General features: G+C 37.6%; 1 protein-coding gene across 12 annotated transcripts in view; it reads left to right on the top strand.

Moving 5' to 3' along the window:
- LOC121372738 (LIM and senescent cell antigen-like-containing domain protein 1) overlaps nucleotides 1-18,205 on the top strand; it is a 66,482-nt gene that overhangs the window by 43,864 nt on the left and 4,413 nt on the right. For all 12 annotated transcript variants that reach the window (XM_041499286.1, XM_041499284.1, XM_041499262.1 and 9 more), the window contains 7 exons: nucleotides 5,811-5,856; nucleotides 6,973-7,039; nucleotides 9,885-10,005; nucleotides 12,448-12,519; nucleotides 13,626-13,703; nucleotides 14,833-14,928; nucleotides 16,496-16,550. In XM_041499286.1, coding sequence (XP_041355220.1) covers nucleotides 5,811-5,856; nucleotides 6,973-7,039; nucleotides 9,885-10,005; nucleotides 12,448-12,519; nucleotides 13,626-13,703; nucleotides 14,833-14,928; nucleotides 16,496-16,550 — 535 coding nt within the window. The remainder of the gene's footprint in view (nucleotides 1-5,810; nucleotides 5,857-6,972; nucleotides 7,040-9,884; nucleotides 10,006-12,447; nucleotides 12,520-13,625; nucleotides 13,704-14,832; nucleotides 14,929-16,495; nucleotides 16,551-18,205) is intronic.

The raw sequence follows: 18,205 nt of genomic DNA, 5'->3' as shown, positions 1-18,205 counted from the left end.
TTACTGCTACAGTGTATCATGTCTCCATTAGTTGATCTGACAACAGCTAATGTCTGTTGATCTACAGTTTGATTACAGTCAGATCTTACTGCTATTGTGCCATGTGATATCTACATCAGTGGGTCTGACAGCTGTCAATGTCAGTTGATCAGAAAGTCTGGTTACAGTCATATCTTACTGGTCTACTCTGCATTGTCTATGTTAGTTGATCTGACAACATCCAATGTCAGTCTGGGTCAGTCTAACCTTTTGACTTGAACAGTCATTCTGAAGGCCTTACTCCATCCCAACCATTGCCCCATGACTAGGCCATAGTACATGTATGTGATGTCCTGTCTGTGGGAAAGTGCAGATAAAAGATCCCTTGCTGCTAGTGGGAAAATATAGAGGGTTTCCTCTGAAGACTGCATGTCATAATTACCAAATGTTTGACAACCAACGGCCAATGTTTAATTAATCAATGTGCTCTAGTGGTGTCGTTAAACAAAATAAACTTAACTATTTACTGTCTGTTCTGCCATGTCTGCATTAGTTGATCTGACAGCAGCCAATGTCAGTCTGGGTCAAGCTGACCTTTTTAGCGTGAACAGTCATTCTGAAGAACCTTTATCCCATCCCAACCAGTGCCTCATGACTGATATATCAACGACTGTACACATGTAGTGCATGTATGTTTTCAATTATAGGCGATCGTTGGAACATCACTAGTTGACTTTATTGTCAACTGAGCAGTGATAGAAATAAGCAGAATATTTTACTAGTCTACCGGACAAATACATCTAGAAATCTACTTGTCTGCCATTATTTTCACTTGTCCAACTAAATGGTTTGTTTCATTCAAGCAGCAGGATGATGTTTTTGATTGCTTAAAATGAAACGCCACTGAATATTTTACTTGTCCACTGGACAACCACCGAGGTACATTTTGCTTGTCCGAATAGATTTGCACTTGTCGGGATAAACGGACAAGTGCTTATTTCAAAAACTGCCGAGACTTGAGAGGAGTGGACAGTAAGATTTAGCTTCAGTCAGACGAGAAAAGGTCTCATCACACACTTCACTACTGGAGAATAGATGCACTGAATTTAATGTATGACACTTGCACCAACGTCTTCACCACCATTCATAGTACCGGAACTCTTTATTCTTGTGTTATTAACGTCACGTGACCATACCTCACTACTGGAGAATAGATGCACTGAATATAATATATTAGTATATGTCACACCAACTACTTCATCATCATTTATAATACATGTAGTTCATCAAGGTAAACATTTTGTCCTGTTACTAACAGGTTTTTTTTTTTTTTTTCAAGGTAACCGTTTGACAAAATTAATTACTCTTATCATTACTGTATTCTTAACCCTAACCCTAAACTTAACCCAGTTTCTTTCTGGGGGAGGCCTCCGATACTTCCTGCTCACTATGGTTGCATTCAGTTCCATAGTGCCATACCCCAGAAACACTGACATATTATTGTGACCTTTATTTTGGGCCTTACATCCAAAGAATGACATTTATTTCTTGATGCACTACATTCATAGTAACTATATGATAGTATTTATGTGACGTTCACGAGTATTGTGTTTCAGTTTTTGTGTGATATTGTGTGCTGTGTTGTGCTGCTCTATAGAGATTTTTTTTTTTTTTTTCATGGCAGCTGCACATTTTGTTTTGTGTGTTTGCTATTTTTACATGAGCATAATAGTATTTTTTTATTTTGTTGTGCCGATAAAAGGTTTATTTCCATTGTTAAGGGCATCAACTGGATCATTTGTTTTATTGCCACATTTAAAATACAACGCCTCCACATTCTGTGTAATATATAACCACACCATGTTGTTTTTAATCAAATTCTGTATATCTATATTAACTACATTTTGTCTTTTATAGTCACATTGTGTCATATAGAGCTACTATCGTATATAGACACACTGAAATTTTATTTTACATCATTTAGAGGGGGGTGGGGGCTGTGGGGAAATTGAAACTTAACTCTTCATATAAATATTGTATATTAAATGTATCAAAATATACTGATACGTTAAATCACATCAAATATTAAATATAAATAGGAAGTGGGAAGATTGATTTTATTTTTTAAATTTACTATATTTTTGCTACCTTGATTATTTTGATGTCCCCAGGTCAGGTCAGGTCAGGTCAGGTGATAGGTTTTACTGTGCACATTCAGGACAAGCTGTTGTAGCACACGCCTGTCATGGGCGCAGGTATCGACTTCCGCCGGCTCCTTCATCCAGGACAGGATTATATCGCCACTTTTATCATTATTTTTGTATGAGCAGCTGTGGAACAGGGGAGGTGCATGACCATGCCCCATGGATGCCCCACTTTTCCCTGTCCTTAATGTTCAGTTTTATATGAGCAGCTGTGGAACAGGGGAGGTGCATGCCCATGCCCCATGGATGCCCCACTTTTCCCTGTCCTTAATGTTCAGTTTTATATGAGCAGCTGTGGAACAGGGGAGGTGCATGACCATGCCCCATGGATGCCCCACTTTTCCCTGTCCTTAATGTTCAGTTTTATATGAGCAGCTGTGGAACAGGGGAGGTGCATGACCATGCCCCATGGATGCCCCACTTTTCCCTGTCCTTAATGTTCAGTTTTATATGAGCAGCTGTGGAACAGGGGAGGTGCATGCCCATGCCCCATGGATGCCCCACTTTTCCCTGTCCTTAATGTTCAGTTTTATATGAGCAGCTGTGGATCAGGGGAGGTGCATGCCCATGCCCCATGGATGCCCCACTTTTCCCTGTCCTTAATGTTCAGTTTTATATGAGCAGCTGTGGAACAGGGGAGGTGCATGCCCATGCCCCATGGATGCCCCACTTTTCCCTGTCCTTAATGTTCAGTTTTATATGAGCAGCTGTGGAACAGGGGAGGTGCATGCCCATGCCCCATGGATGCCCCACTTTTCCCTGTCCTTAATGTTCAGTTTTATATGAGCAGCTGTGGAACAGGGGAGGTGCATGACCATGCCCCATGGATGCCCCACTTTTCCCTGTCCTTAATGTTCAGTTTTATATGAGCAGCTGTGGAACAGGGGAGGTGCATGACCATGCCCCATGGATGCCCCACTTTTCCCTGTCCTTAATGTTCAGTTTTATATGAGCAGCTGTGGAACAGGGGAGGTGCATGACCATGCCCCATGGATGCCCCACTTTTCCCTGTCCTTAATGTTCAGTTTTATATGAGCAGCTGTGGAACAGGGGAGGTGCATGACCATGCCCCATGGATGCCCCACTTTTCCCTGTCCTTAATGTTCAGTTTTATATGAGCAGCTGTGGAACAGGGGAGGTGCATGACCATGCCCCATGGATGCCCCACTTTTCCCTGTCCTTAATGTTCAGTTTTATATGAGCAGCTGTGGAACAGGGGAGGTGCATGACCATGTCCCATGGATGCCCCACTTTTCCCTGTCCTTAATGCTCCGAAGGCTGGAAATGCCATATCTGAACAGCTGAAATTCAACATTTTGTAATAGGTTCAGGCCCTATTCTGGTCCTCATATTTCCATGTCCTGGTCCTCATATTTTTATCATGGTTGACACCTGAAATTCAACATTTTGTCTGGGATGTATATGCCTCCGAAACGCTTAACAGGTTCAGGCCCTATTCTGGTGCCAGGCCATAGCACTGACAGTGCTCCCACCCCACCCCATCCCCCACCCCATCCCCCACCCCTTCCCCTCTTTTAAATACACTCCATGGGTCCTGTATATTTTTATCACAATTGACACCTGAAATTCAACATTTTGTCAGGGGTGTATTTGCCTCTGAAACCCTTAACAGGTTCAGGCCCTGTTCTGGTGCCAGGCACTGACAGTGCTCCCACCCCATCCCCCACCCCTTCCCCTCTTTCAAATACACTCCCTGGGTCCTGTATAAGTTTATCACAGTTGGCAATAGTGGTAACCAACAAGCCTGGATATCATTGTGATCGACTGTAGCTACTGTAACAATATTTATGAGAAAGAAAAAATATATATATAATTACATGTTTATAATATATATTTTTTAATATTGTGGTTCTTTATAAACTATTTAAGCTTGCTTTTTATCATTTAAATTTTCTCATTCATCAACATTATACGCATTCCAGACTCTTTCTATGTACGAGTTTATGAAGAGACCAAAGTTTCATTCAAATGTGAACAAAAATAACAAAAACTCTTTTATATACAAATGTAGTAGTGGCTATCGAAGCAAATCTAAGTAATATGTCTTACATATATGTACAGGTAGCTTGGGGCCATTTTCAAGGCTGACATCAATATTTTGATAAAAGATTGTTATTGCTTACTTCAAAAGTTTTTTTCTTTAGATGTGTCAGCTGCTGTTTAGCTGATGGTTATGTAGCTGTAAAATCTATAAAAATCTATAAACCTTGGCCAGTTTTTTTAAAACTTTGACGACAATGTAGGAAATTAATATTTGAACTAGAGTTTTATTGTTAGTAGATGTGAAGACAATAAGTGGGTGTATTGAATTGGTATTTTGCTTTAATGGTGTGTTCCTTGTGGCTGAACTTTACCATTCACTGAATCAGCATAACTCTGAAATATGGTTGTTGGTTGGGTTTTTGGGTTTTTTGTTTGTTTGTGGGGTTTTTTTTTTGTTGTTCGGTTTGTTTGTGGGTATTCTTCTTTTCTTTTTTTTTTGGGGGGGGGGGGGGGGGTTGTTGAATCTGTAAAGTTCATGAAACCAGTTATGATGAACAAGCATTAATGAATAATTTGATAAAATCTCATATAATCCACCAATCCTAACTAATTTATAGTTGTATTGTAAAAATATCTCCTTTTCCAACCAATGCTCCACAACTGGCATATCAAAGGCACATATATGTTGTCTTTTCTGTGGGATAAGACATTCGTTTGTTGGGGGGAAGGGGGAAATCTTTTTATATACACTTTTCCACAGACCGCTAGAATAGCACATGCCATATTACCAAAGAGTAGCCCACGAATTGGTGACAGCAGGTTTCCTTCCTCAATATCTGTGTGGTCCTTAACCATATGTCCGATGCCATATAACTAAATAAAATGTGTTGAGTCCATCATTAAATAAAACATTTCCTTCCTTCCTGATTGGAATGGGGTTAAAATGATGGATCCAACCATGCCAATAAACCCAGTGCACCTCATACAACCATTCTACCACTGAACCACAACTGGTCAAAGGCTGTGGTATGGGTTATCCTGTCTGTGGGGAAAATGCGTATAAAAGATCCCTTAAAATTGCTACTAATGGAAAAATGTTGCGGGTTTCCTTTCTAAGACTGTCAGAGTTACCAAATATTTGACATCCAATAGCCGATGATTAATTAATCAATGTGCTCTAGTGGTGTTGTTAAACAAAACAAACAAACCTCTACCATTGAGCCACACACACACACCCACACACCCACACCCACACCCACACCCACAGTCACCCCAACAAATGACAATGTAATATTTTTTGTTTGTTTTTGGGGGCTGGGGATCGGGTTGTTTATTTGGGGGGGGGGGGGGGGGGGGGTCTTTTTTCTTATAGTACTTGGATCATGCAGTTCATACACAATTTTTTTCACTTTTCCTAAAATATTAAATACATGTAAAAAAACTAAAAATGTTGAATCATTTAGTTTTGATTTTTTTTTTCTTGGGTTTGAGCTGTGTATTGTTATACACAGACATTTATCGGGCTCTTTTAGTCCTCACTTTAAACCTACAATATAACTAGAACAATACAGTATCATACAGGTGTTTCTATCAAAATATATAACGAGGATTTATTTATTTTAGGTGTGCCCAATGTTTTCAACCTTTTCCTGAAGGAATCTTTTATGAGGTAGAGTAATATGTTTATAGTTTAAAAATCACTAATTTTGTACACTTTGACATGTATGCATTTGTTGTATTTACATAATTAAACTCAATTAGCATGAACCTTTTTGCCTCTGTACACCAATTACTGAATTAGTATATTGATTTGCAATGTGACTAATCACAGAAAAACGCTCAAAACTATAGCGTAAATTGTTTTATTTAATTTAATTTTTATTTTTTGTATATCTGTCCACTTATGCAAAGAACAATTATTTCATTGACACATGAAATTTCCCATTCCTTAACATAAAATTGACAGAATTACTTATGAACTTATTAACTGGAATGTACATATACATGTACATGTAACTAATAAGTTTGAAACCTTGCATTAAAAAAAATATGTTGCCTGCATCTATATATATGTTTTTAGCAGGATGTAGCTCAGTGGTAAAGCGCTCGCATCATACACGATTGGTCTGGGATTGATCCTTGTCGGTTGGCCCATGGGGCTATTTCTCGTTCTAGCCAGTGCACCACGACTGGTGTATCAAATGTGCAATCGTGTCTGGGATGGCGCATATAAAAGATTCCTTGCTACTAATGGACAAAGGTAGTAGGTTTCCTCTCTAAGAGAATATGTCGAAATTACCAAATGTTTGACATCCAATAGTTGACCGGCCCCGGTGGCATCGTGGTTAGGCCATCGGTCTTCAGGCTGGTAGGTACTGGGTTCGGATCCCAGTCGAGGCATGGGATTTTCAATCCAGATACCGACTCCAAACCCTGAGTGAGTGCTCCGCAAGGCTCAATGGGTAGATGTAAACCACTTGCACCGACCTGTGATCCATAACTGATTCAACAAAGGCCATGGTTTGTGCTATCCTGCCTGTGGGAAGCGCAAATAAAAGATCCATTGCTCCTAATCAGAAAGAGTAGCCCATGTAGTGGCGACAGCAGGTTTCCTCTCAAAATCTGTGTGGTCCTTAACCATATGTCTGACACCATATAACCGTAAATAAAATGTGTTGAGTGCGTCATTAAATAAAACATTTCTGACTCATATATTAATCTGACTCATATGTGAAGAAAAAATATATATGGTGTAACTTACCAAATTTATTTTATTTACTTTCAGTTCGAAGGGCGAAAGTACTGCGAGCATGATTTCCATGTCTTGTTTGCACCATGCTGTGGGAAATGTGGTAAGATTTACTGATGTTATTCAAGTCCATGAGTGAGCCTAGTTGGTAGAGCGCTCAAGTCTCCTCAGTGGACCTATTCCCATCTAGTAAGAGTGTGTTTGTTTTCTATGTAGGTGAGTTCATCATGTCAGTAAGAGTGTTTGTTTTCTCTGTAGGTGAGTTCATCATGTCAGTAAGAGTGTGTTTGTTTTCTCTGTAGGTGAGTTCATCATGTCAGTAAGAGTGTGTTTGTTTTCTATGTAGGTGAGTTCATCATGTCAGTAAGAGAGTGTTTGTTTTCTATGTAGGTGAGTTCATCATGTCAGTAAGAGTGTGTTTGTTTTCTATGTAGGCGAGTTCATGTCAGTAAGAGTGTTTGTTTTCTCTGTAGGCGAGTTCATCATGTCAGTAAGAGTGTGTTTGTTTTCTATGTAGGTGAGTTCATGTCAGTAAGAGTGTTTTCTCTGTAGGCGAGTTCATCATGTCAGTAAGAGTGTGTTTGTTTTCTATGTAGGCGAGTTCATCAAGTCAGTAAGAGTGTGTTTGTTTTCTATGTAGGCGAGTTCATGTCAGTAAGAGTGTTTGTTTTCTCTGTAGGCGAGTTCATCATGTCAGTAAGAGTGTTTTCTCTGTAGGCGAGTTCATCATGTCAGTAAGAGTGTGTTTGTTTTCTCTGTAGGCGAGTTCATCATGTCAGTAAGAGTGTTTGTTTTCTATGTAGGTGAGTACATCATGTCAGTAAGAGTGTGTTTGTTTTCTATGTAGGCGAGTTCATCATGTCAGTAAGAGTGTGTTTGTTTTCTCTGTAGGTGAGTACATCATGTCAATAAGAGTGTTTGTTTTCTATGTAGGCGAGTTCATCATGTCAGTAAGAGTGTTTTCTATGTAGGCAAGTTCATCATGTCAGTAAGAGTGTGTTTGTTTTCTCTGTCGGCGAGTTCATGTCAGTAAGAGTGTGTTTGTTTTCTATGTAGGCGAGTTCATCATGTCAGTAAGAGTGTGTTTGTTTTCTCTGTAGGCGAGTTCATCATGTCAGTAAGAGTGTGTTTGTTTTCTATGTAGGCGAGTTCATCATGTCAGTAAGAGTGTGTTTGTTTTCTATGTAGGCGAGTTCATCATGTCAGTAAGAGTGTGTTTGTTTTCTATGTAGGCGAGTTCATCATGTCAGTAAGAGTGTGTTTGTTTTCTATGTAGGCGAGTTCATCATGTCAGTAAGAGTGTGTTTGTTTTCTATGTAGGCGAGTTCATGTCAGTAAGAGTGTTTGTTTTCTCTGTAGGCGAGTTCATCATGTCAGTAAGAGTGTTTGTTTTCTATATAGGCGAGTTCATCATGTCAGTAAGAGTGTGTTTGTTTTCTATGTAGGCGAGTTCATCATGTCAGTAAGAGTGTGTTTGTTTTCTATGTAGGCGAGTTCATCATGTCAGTAAGAGTGTTTGTTTTCTATGTAGGCGAGTTCATGTCAGTAAGAGTGTTTGTTTTCTCTGTAGGCGAGTTCATCATGTCAGTAAGAGTGTTTGTTTTCTATATAGGCGAGTTCATCATGTCAGTAAGAGTGTGTTTGTTTTCTATGTAGGTGAGTTCATCGTGTCAGTAAGAGTGTGTTTGTTTTCTATGTAGGCGAGTTCATCATGTCAGTAAGAGTGTGTTTGTTTTCTCTGTAGGTGAGTACATCATGTCAATAAGAGTGTTTGTTTTCTATGTAGGCGAGTTCATCATGTCAGTAAGAGTGTTTTCTATGTAGGCAAGTTCATCATGTCAGTAAGAGTGTGTTTGTTTTCTCTGTAGGCGAGTTCATGTCAGTAAGAGTGTGTTTGTTTTCTATGTAGGCGAGTTCATCATGTCAGTAAGAGTGTGTTTGTTTTCTCTGTAGGCGAGTTCATCATGTCAGTAAGAGTGTTTGTTTTCTATATAGGCGAGTTCATCATGTCAGTAAGAGTGTGTTTGTTTTCTCTGTAGGCGAGTACATCATGTCAGTAAGAGTGTGTTTGTTTTCTCTGTAGGCGAGTTCATCATGTCAGTAAGAGTGTGTTTGTTTTCTATGTAGGCGAGTACATCATGTCAGTAAGAGTGTGTTTGTTTTCTATGTAGGCGAGTACATCATGTCAGTAAGAGTGTGTTTGTTTTCTATATTGGCGAGTTCATCATGTCAGTAAGAGTGTGTTTGTTTTCTATGTAGGCGAGTTCATGTCAGTAAGAGTGTGTTTGTTTTCTCTGTAGGCGAGTTCATCATGTCAGTAAGAGTGTGTTTGTTTTCTCTGTAGGCGAGTTCATCATGTCAGTAAGAGTGTGTTTGTTTTCTATGTAGGCGAGTTCATCATGTCAGTAAGAGTGTGTTTGTTTTCTATGTAGGCGAGTTCATCATGTCAGTAAGAGTGTGTTTGTTTTCTATGTAGGTGAGTACATCATGTCAGTAAGAGTGTTTGTTTTCTATGTAGGTGAGTTCATCATGTCGGTAAGAGTGTGTTTGTTTTCTATGTAGGCAAGTTCATCATGTCAGTAAGAGTGTTTGTTTTCTATGTAGGCGAGTTCATGTCAGTAAGAGTGTGTTTGTTTTCTATGTAGGCGAGTTCATCATGTCAGTAAGAGTGTGTTTGTTTTCTCTGTAGGCGAGTTCATCATGTCAGTAAGAGTGTGTTTGTTTTCTCTGTAGGCGAGTTCATCATGTCAGTAAGAGTGTGTTTGTTTTCTATGTAGGCGAGTTCATCATGTCAGTAAGAGTGTTTGTTTTCTATGTAGGTGAGTTCATGTCAGTAAGAGTGTGTTTGTTTTCTATGTAGGTGAGTTCATCATGTCAGTAAGAGTGTGTTTGTTTTCTATGTAGGCGAGTTCATCATGTCAGTAAGAGTGTGTTTGTTTTCTCTGTAGGTGAGTTCATCATTGGCCGCGTGATCAAGGCGATGAACAACAACTGGCACCCAGACTGTTTCCGCTGCGAGATCTGTTCCGGTCAGCTGTCCGACTCGGGCTTCGTCAAGAACGCGGGCAGGTTGGTGCGGTCTTCTTTACGTCTTATACAGAAAGACAGTCACAGGTTCTGATGTCTTGTACGTCTTATACAGAAAGACGGTCACAGGTTCTGATGTCTTGTACGTCTTATACAGAAAGACAGTCACAGGTTCTGATGTCTTGTACATCTTATAGAGAAAGACAGCCACAGATTCTGATGTGTTGTACATCTTATAGAGAAAGACAGTCACAGGTTCTGATGTCTTGTACGTTTTATACAGAAAGACAGTCACAGGTTCTGATGTCTTATACAGAAAGACAGTCACAGGTTCTGATGTCTTGTACGTCTTATACAGAAAGACAGCCACAGGTTCTGATGTCTTGTACGTTTTATACAGAAAGACAGTCACAGGTTCTGATGTCTTGTACTTCTTATACAGAAAGATAGTCACAGGTTCTGATGTCTTGTACGTCTTATACAGAAAGACAGCCACAGGTTCTGATGTCTTGTTCGTCTTATACAGAAAGACAGTCACAGGTTCTGATGTCTTGTACGTCTTATATAGAAAGACAGTCACAGGTTCTGATGACTTGTACGTCTTACACAGAAAGACAGGCACAGGTTCTGATGTCTTGTATGTCTTATACATTCACAGGTTCTAATGTCTTGTACGTCTTATACAGTCACAGGTTCTGATGTCTTGTACGTCGTATACAGTCACAGGTTCTGATGTCTTGTACATCTTATACAGTCACAGGTTCTGATGTCTTGTGCGTCTTATAGAGAAAGACAGTCACAGGTTCTGATGTCTTGTGCATCTTATACAGTCACAGGTTCTGATGTCTTGTACATCTTATACAGTCACAGGTTCTGATGTCTTGTGCATCTTATACAGTCACAGGTTCTGATGTCTTGTACATCTTATACAGTCACAGGTTCTGATGTCTTGTGCGTCTTATAGAGAAAGACAGTCACAGGTTCTGATGTCTTGTACGTCTTATACAGTCACAGGTTCTGATGTCTTGTGCGTCTTATACAGTCACAGGTTCTGATGTCTTGTGCGTCTTATACAGTCACAGGTTCTGATGTCTTGTGCGTCTTATAGAGAAAGACAGTCACAGGTTCTGATGTCTTGTACGTCTTATACAGTCACAGGTTCTGATGTCTTGTACGTCTTATACAGTCACAGGTTCTGATGTCTTGTGCGTCTTATAGAGAAAGACAGTCACAGGTTCTGATGTCTTGTGCGTCTTATAGAGAAAGACAGTCACAGGTTCTGATGTCTTGTACGTCGTATACAGTCACAGGTTCTGATGTCTTGTACGTCTTATACAGTCACAGGTTCTGATGTCTTGTGCGTCTTATACAGTCACAGGTTCTGATGTCTTGTGCGTCTTATAGAGAAAGACAGTCACAGGTTCTGATGTCTTGTACGTCTTATACAGTCACAGGTTCTGATGTCTTGTACGTCTTATACAGAAAGACAGTCACAGGTTCTGATGTCTTGTACGTCTTATACAGAAAGACAGTCACAGGTTCTGATGACTTGTACGTCTTATAGAGAAAGACAGTCACAGGTTCTGATGTCTTGTACGTCTTATAGAGAAAGACAGTCACAGGTTCTGATGTCTTGTACGTCTTATACAGAAAGACAGTCACAGGTTCTGATGTCTTGTACGTCTTATACAGAAAGACAAATATGGCCTGCTGAAAATCAGACTTCACAGGGTTTGGGACAGTGTGTGAAAACCAAGTACCTCTGAGATGTCATTTAGAGCATTATTAAATTTAAATATAATAGAATCACGAGCTTTGCCTCAGGTAGATAGAAGATGAGATGATCGTAAATATATTTGTCTCTTGAAAAATGGCCTGCAATGTTTTGGTAATATTAGCAGGTGAATTTTTATTTGACCTGCTAGGTCTAAAAAAATTGATTTCTTTTTGCTTTTCGCAGGCCTTGCTGTATTTCAAGCCCTGAAAACAGTTACAATTTCTGATATCTTGTACATGTTACAAAGGACACGTGTTAAAAGTTTTGATATGTTGATGTTATGTATTGTTATGTTATGATTGGTTTTAGTACCGGGTATATAATTTCCATTTGTGTGGTCTTGTTATAAATGAAATCACAGGAGGATTTAGCCCAGTTGACAGAATACTGACCTGAAGTGCTTGAATGGACCTATTCTTTGGTGTTTTTTTATTTTTTATTATTTTAATTTTTGTTCCTTAACCAGTGTCACATGACTGGTTTGTCAATGGTTATGGTATACATTGTCCTGTCAGTGGGAAAATGCATATAAAAGATCCCTTGCTGCTTGGAAAAGGGAGTTGATTGGGGCACATTTTAATAACTATTAACGTGTACACTCTAAAATTTAGCAAAACTGTAGTAAGTATTTTGGAAATCATTGAGTTTGAAAAAGAAAAGTTGAATGATTTTTGTTTTGAAATAGAACTTCTATTGTTTTTTTCCAGAGCTCTTTGCCGAGAGTGCAATGCCCGAGAGAAGGCCAAAGGGATGGGAAAATATGTCTGCCACAAGTGCCAGTAAGTAGGACTGTAGTAGGCCTGATGAGTGAAAATTAAAATCAGTACATTACTGATGAGTTGAAATACTTTACTTGTAATGTGATTGTAATAATACATTTTGTTACCCATATGATTAAAAATGTCTCTGTTCATATCAAAGTGTTAAGTCAAGTGGGACACATTCCCATGACATCATATGATAACATCATACAATTGGCACTCTACAACCATACCAGAATGTCAATTAAATAAGATCATTGATATAAATTAAAGTTGATTATGTGTAATAAATAGGATATTAAACTCACTACCAATTCATATCATCTTTATGTTCCTCGTGAAATAATTTTCTATGTCACTCCTAAAGCTAGTGACAGTTGAAAATGATATCACTCGGGATATAAACAAAGCTTGTTTGGTATCCTATGAGGTCATAGAGGCAATACTTGGTGACTTCAGAATGAGGTTTACTAAGGTAAGTTACACAACAGTCAACCAGCAGCCATTGCTAGGACCTCCGCGCACACTATCCACCATTGTTTATGTATTAGGTGTGTCACAATACACTTGTATGTATCTCACAATATATGTATCACAATCCACCACAGCCCACGATACGACACGTATCCTGATTCCTGATTCACAAGAAAAAAGAAAAAACTTAAGTGAAATGATTTCAAAATAACAAATAAACATAATAATAGAAAAACATTGATTAAACAGTTTTAATGTAGAAATTCCACATAATAGACATATAGACATAAGCAGTTACCTAATATATTCTTTCCACTCCACTGTCTTTCCTTGATGGAAATAACTTATCAATAAGTACATCTTTGTTGGTATTAGTAAGTAGATACAAAATCAAAATAGGAATATATACATGGTCAAAATATGAATCTATAATGGAAAAATGTAGTGGGTTTTCTCTCTTAATACAATATGTCAGAATTACATGTACCAAAAGTTTGACATTCAGTAGCCAATGATTACTAAATCAATGTGCTCTAGTGGTGTCATTACACTAATTCAAGCTAACTTTATATGATCATATGTGTGTTTATCAAGTATTTAACTGAATTTAATGTTTTATTTATTTTGCAATATGGTTTTCTTGTTTCCAGTGCTATTATTGAGGAAAGTCACATCAAGTTCAAGGCCGAGACCTATCACCCTTACCATTTCAACTGCCATAACTGTGGGTAAGACATCTTCTGGTTTCAAGCATCATGTTACACAAGGTTCACACAAATTTCAAAAGTGCTTAAACTTGAGTTATCATAATGATTAAATGAAAAGCACTTGAATTTGTGAAAATGCATGAAAAGTACTTGAATTAGAGCAAATTATCTTGAAAAGTGCTTAAATTGCATATTCCTGCTGATATATTTAAATTTACCTTGCTCAAGCTTATTGTGTCTTGTCATTCCGAAATAGGTCAACTGGTATTGTTAAAAAAAATTTGCTTAGGTGCCACCATTTTACTACAAATATCATAAATTGTCAGATACAGTTTTATGAATGCTGACAAAATTATACAAGGCTGAATGTTACCAGTTGCTTTGACTGACGTCAGGACTGGTAGTAGTAGCTAAATTATACTTCTTTTGTTTTAATTGGTTTAAAGAACGGAATTTGGCTCAGTTGGTTGAGTGCTCGCTTGAGGTGCTTGTGTCGCAGGATCAAACCACCTTTATGGATCCATTCTACTGATAGGGTTTTTTCTCGTACCAACCAGTGCACCACAACTGGCCAAAGGCCATGCTATGTGCTTTCCTGTCTGTGGAAAAGTGCATATAAAAGATCCCTTGCTGCATTAAGAAAAGTCTGATGACTACGAGTCTGAAATTACTAAATGTTTGACATCCAATAGCTGATGATTAATTAATCAATGTGCTCTAGTGGTGTTGTTAAACAAAACAAACTTTAATTGGTTTAAGTACAGTGAATATGAAAGTCCTTGAAACGGTCTTCACCATGGGCAAAATCCTGAAGTCTCAGTGGTGTTAGATGTTGGATGAAGTTTCAAATAAAATGCATTAAATTTGTTATTACAAAGCGATCAATTTGTCACTGTCCTAAATAATTTTCCAGGTGAGTGTGGAGGGGAATGGGAGTGATCACTTAACTTTTCTGGTAAAGCCTTTTTGAAAAGTGTAATTTTGCAATGAAAAGTGTAATTTTGCTATAAAAAGTGTAATTTTGCTATTGAAAAGTGTAATTTTGCTTTGAAAAGTGTAATATTTCAATGAAAAGTTTTTCATAATTTTTCTGCCTAATGAAAGACAAGTGAGAAAGTTAAGATGTTTAAATGTGTTTTTATCTCTGTAGTGTGGAGTTGAATGCTGATGCCCGTGAGAAGGGAGGAGAACTGTACTGCCTGCGTTGCCATGACAAAATGGGAATCCCCATCTGTGGAGCCTGCAGGTAGGTGACCATTGGTTGCATGAAAGGTATTTCGGGGAGGGGGTCAAGGTCAAACATTTAATTTTCAGGGATGTGAGAGCTACGTGGAAACACGTAAATGCGCCTATAATAGAGTGAAATAAGAATCTGTGATATTGACATGGGGAAATACCTTTAAATACGTAGACGAGAGTTTCTCTTGGTAGCCATTGTTTTTCACAGGTACATGCATTTTATAAATTATGAAAAATGCATTTTGTGGTATTAGAAAAAAACAGGATGACGAGAAACACTTCGGATGTACGGAAATGGATTTTAATCTAAAGAAAATCTAATGTCTTGTTTTATATTAAAAACAGCTCTAAAAGGTAAAAAATATGCTACTGTGTTTAAAAACTTGCTCGCTTTAAGTAAGTAAATACAAATAAATATAACATAATTTTGTTTTCATTTATTCATGTTGCCAGCATGTTTCTAAAATGTATGGTTCTAGCGGTTAGAGATGTTTACCGATTTTATTCCTGTAATGCAGTGTTCGAGATTAACGTTATCCTGATATCCCGGGGATACCAGATTTTAATATTGGATATCAGATTTGAAGAATCCAGTATCCCGACAGGATATCATATGTTGTGTTTTTGTAATCCTGAGTGTTTATTTTTTGTGGAAACAATGTAAGTCGTCATTTACAGATGAAGTTAAGTAACAGTATTTTTTCGAATTCGTACCCAGTCTAATGCTACACTGGAGCAATAGCAAAAGACTGCGAACCATTATAAAATGTTTTCAACCAATACAGCCTTTAGTTTTATTTATTATAATTAAAACTGGCATGCTTGCTATATTTGAATGTCATATAACCATATCTAAAAGTGGGATACTAAATTCTCAGGTTGGATACCAGATTTTGAAATGTTAGTATCCAGCTGGGATAATGCCCCCAATTTTTTAATCTCAAACACTGTAATGATATTTGACTGATAATAATTTATGGTGGAAAGTTGCTGTTATGGTTGCAATGATATATTAGTACCTTATTGGTCCAGCCTTAGGCTATATAGTGTTTTTTATCACCATCTGTTTGTCTGTCCTACAAATAGTTTTCCAGACTTTCTTTTTGCAATGCCTCAAGATATTTAGCTGACATTTTATGTATAGCTTTATCATGTAGAGTTAAAAAGATCAAGGATTTGCCGATTTTTGACAGTTATAGTCTTTGAACTTGTGAGTTATGAAAATTTATTGGTCCTGTTTGGGGACATGTATTGCATTACAGGCATGACAATCTTCCACGGATTTGAAAGCCATTTATGTCGTTTCTGTGAATCATCCAAATCCGAGGAGGTTTTTTGGGGGGGTGTAGGTACCTTTATTTTGTCACTCAGATGGTCGAAATAAATTTTTCTCAATATTTCTAATCTGCTTTCGTGCCGTGTTGGGTTACTTCACACTTTAGACCTCCCCCCTCACGGCCAAAGGCCATGTACTGTCCGCTTTGCGCACAGTTAGCAAAGCTTTCAGCTGATTTTATCAAGTGTCATTGTCATGCCTAATGCGCAGTATTCTTTAAAATTTTAAAAAATTTTAGGAGGCCGATTGAGGAGAGAGTGGTGCACGCTCTGGGCAAGTCCTGGCATGTGGAGGTGAGCTAAATAACATTTCATACAAGATTAGTATGTATATACTCAACAAGGAAAGTTTAGCAAATATCTTTTATGACGTCTAAATTTTGCCATAGTTGAATAAATATAAAAGAAAACGAGTCCTCCTGTTGTGTTAAAGGCATACTGTCACAGATTTAAGGACCTTATTTCTCTAAAAATGGATAATAAATGAAAATTACATTAATTGTTGAAACCAAATTTAGCTATCGCATCACCTTAACTGAACCATGATGGAGTGAAATCCATGTCATCCCTCTTGGCAATTTTAGATTTTGAATTATGGACCATTGCCATAATTCAATTATTTTTACAAAATGTCATTGGAGTATGGTGATTATGAAGATGGTTGAATATAGTACGTTTAGGGACAAATCAAATTATATTTGTTCAGGTAATAGTTTGTTAGACATTAAATAGGTCAGTGGTCTGTGACAATATGCCTTTAAGGCAAAGGTTGATGAGTTTATGTTGTTTGTAAATGGGAAAACATTTCGGATGTGAATACTAATTAATAAAAATAAGTTAATTTATAAATGTTGTGACATTTCTTTTGACATTAGCTAAACTTTCGTTGTTGAGTATATGTATATTATATATCTTCATATAGGAAGTAAAATAAGGCCTGGTGTTATGGTTTTAAGATAGCAGATCAAAAGAAATATGACCTGCTAAGAAAGAAAAAAAATGGCCTGCTGGAAATAAGACAGCATGGACATTAAATGAAATATTCCTTTCTTTTCAGTATACAGTGACTAGAAGTTAAGAGCAGGATATACAAAACCTGTTTATGACTTACACGCATGTAACTACATATATTTGCACCTGCATTTGAGAAAAAACACCTGCATTTGAGAAAAACAGGGTTTGTAAATTAGGCACGTGTTTTATAAAGGGAGATAATTTCTATTATACAGATGTATTTTTGGTAGTAGATCTTTATCCTTGGGTTGTGAGATATTCTGCCCCTTTTTTGATTCGTAAAATACTTTAAACATGTTATTGATAGATATATGGTGTGGAAAAGGTCACTCTTTTAATTTCTAAATATTTGAAAATCCCATTGGTTATTCAGCCAGTTTTTCAGTTTGTAATACAGCAATTACACAGTAACTTGACGATTTTTTTTATTGGCAATATATAACTGTATTTCAGTAGTAATTCATTAGCTACTAGTAGACCATGACAGCAGCAGAGTATTTTTTAATCATTCACTTTATCTAGATAAGACTCAATGGTTGATATTATGAAAAAATTATATTTGTAAAAGTTCATGAGTGATAAAAATATAGCGGACATAAGGCTGGTAGGTACAGGGTTTGCAACCCAGTACCGGCTCCCACCCAGAGTAGGGTGTAAGGCAACTACATCCTCTTCTCTCTCACTAACCACTAACAATTAACAACTAACCTTACTGTCTTGGACAGACAGCCCAGATAGCTGAGGTGTGTGCCCAGGACAGCGTACTTGAACCTTAACTGGATATAAGCACAAAAATAAGTTGAAATGAATTACGTGAATATCTTGTATTACACTTGTATTATAATTTATTGGACAGTATACTTTGTTTAAACATTTTTACTTTGTAGAAGTATCTGAACTGGTGCTTATAAAACTTTTAGAGTTTAGACTTGAGA

Source organism: Gigantopelta aegis, chromosome 1 (genome assembly GCF_016097555.1).
Source record: "Gigantopelta aegis isolate Gae_Host chromosome 1, Gae_host_genome, whole genome shotgun sequence".
Taxonomy (NCBI): Eukaryota; Metazoa; Mollusca; class Gastropoda; order Neomphalida; family Peltospiridae; genus Gigantopelta; species Gigantopelta aegis.
This window is presented reverse-complemented; position numbering and strand designations above follow the sequence as displayed.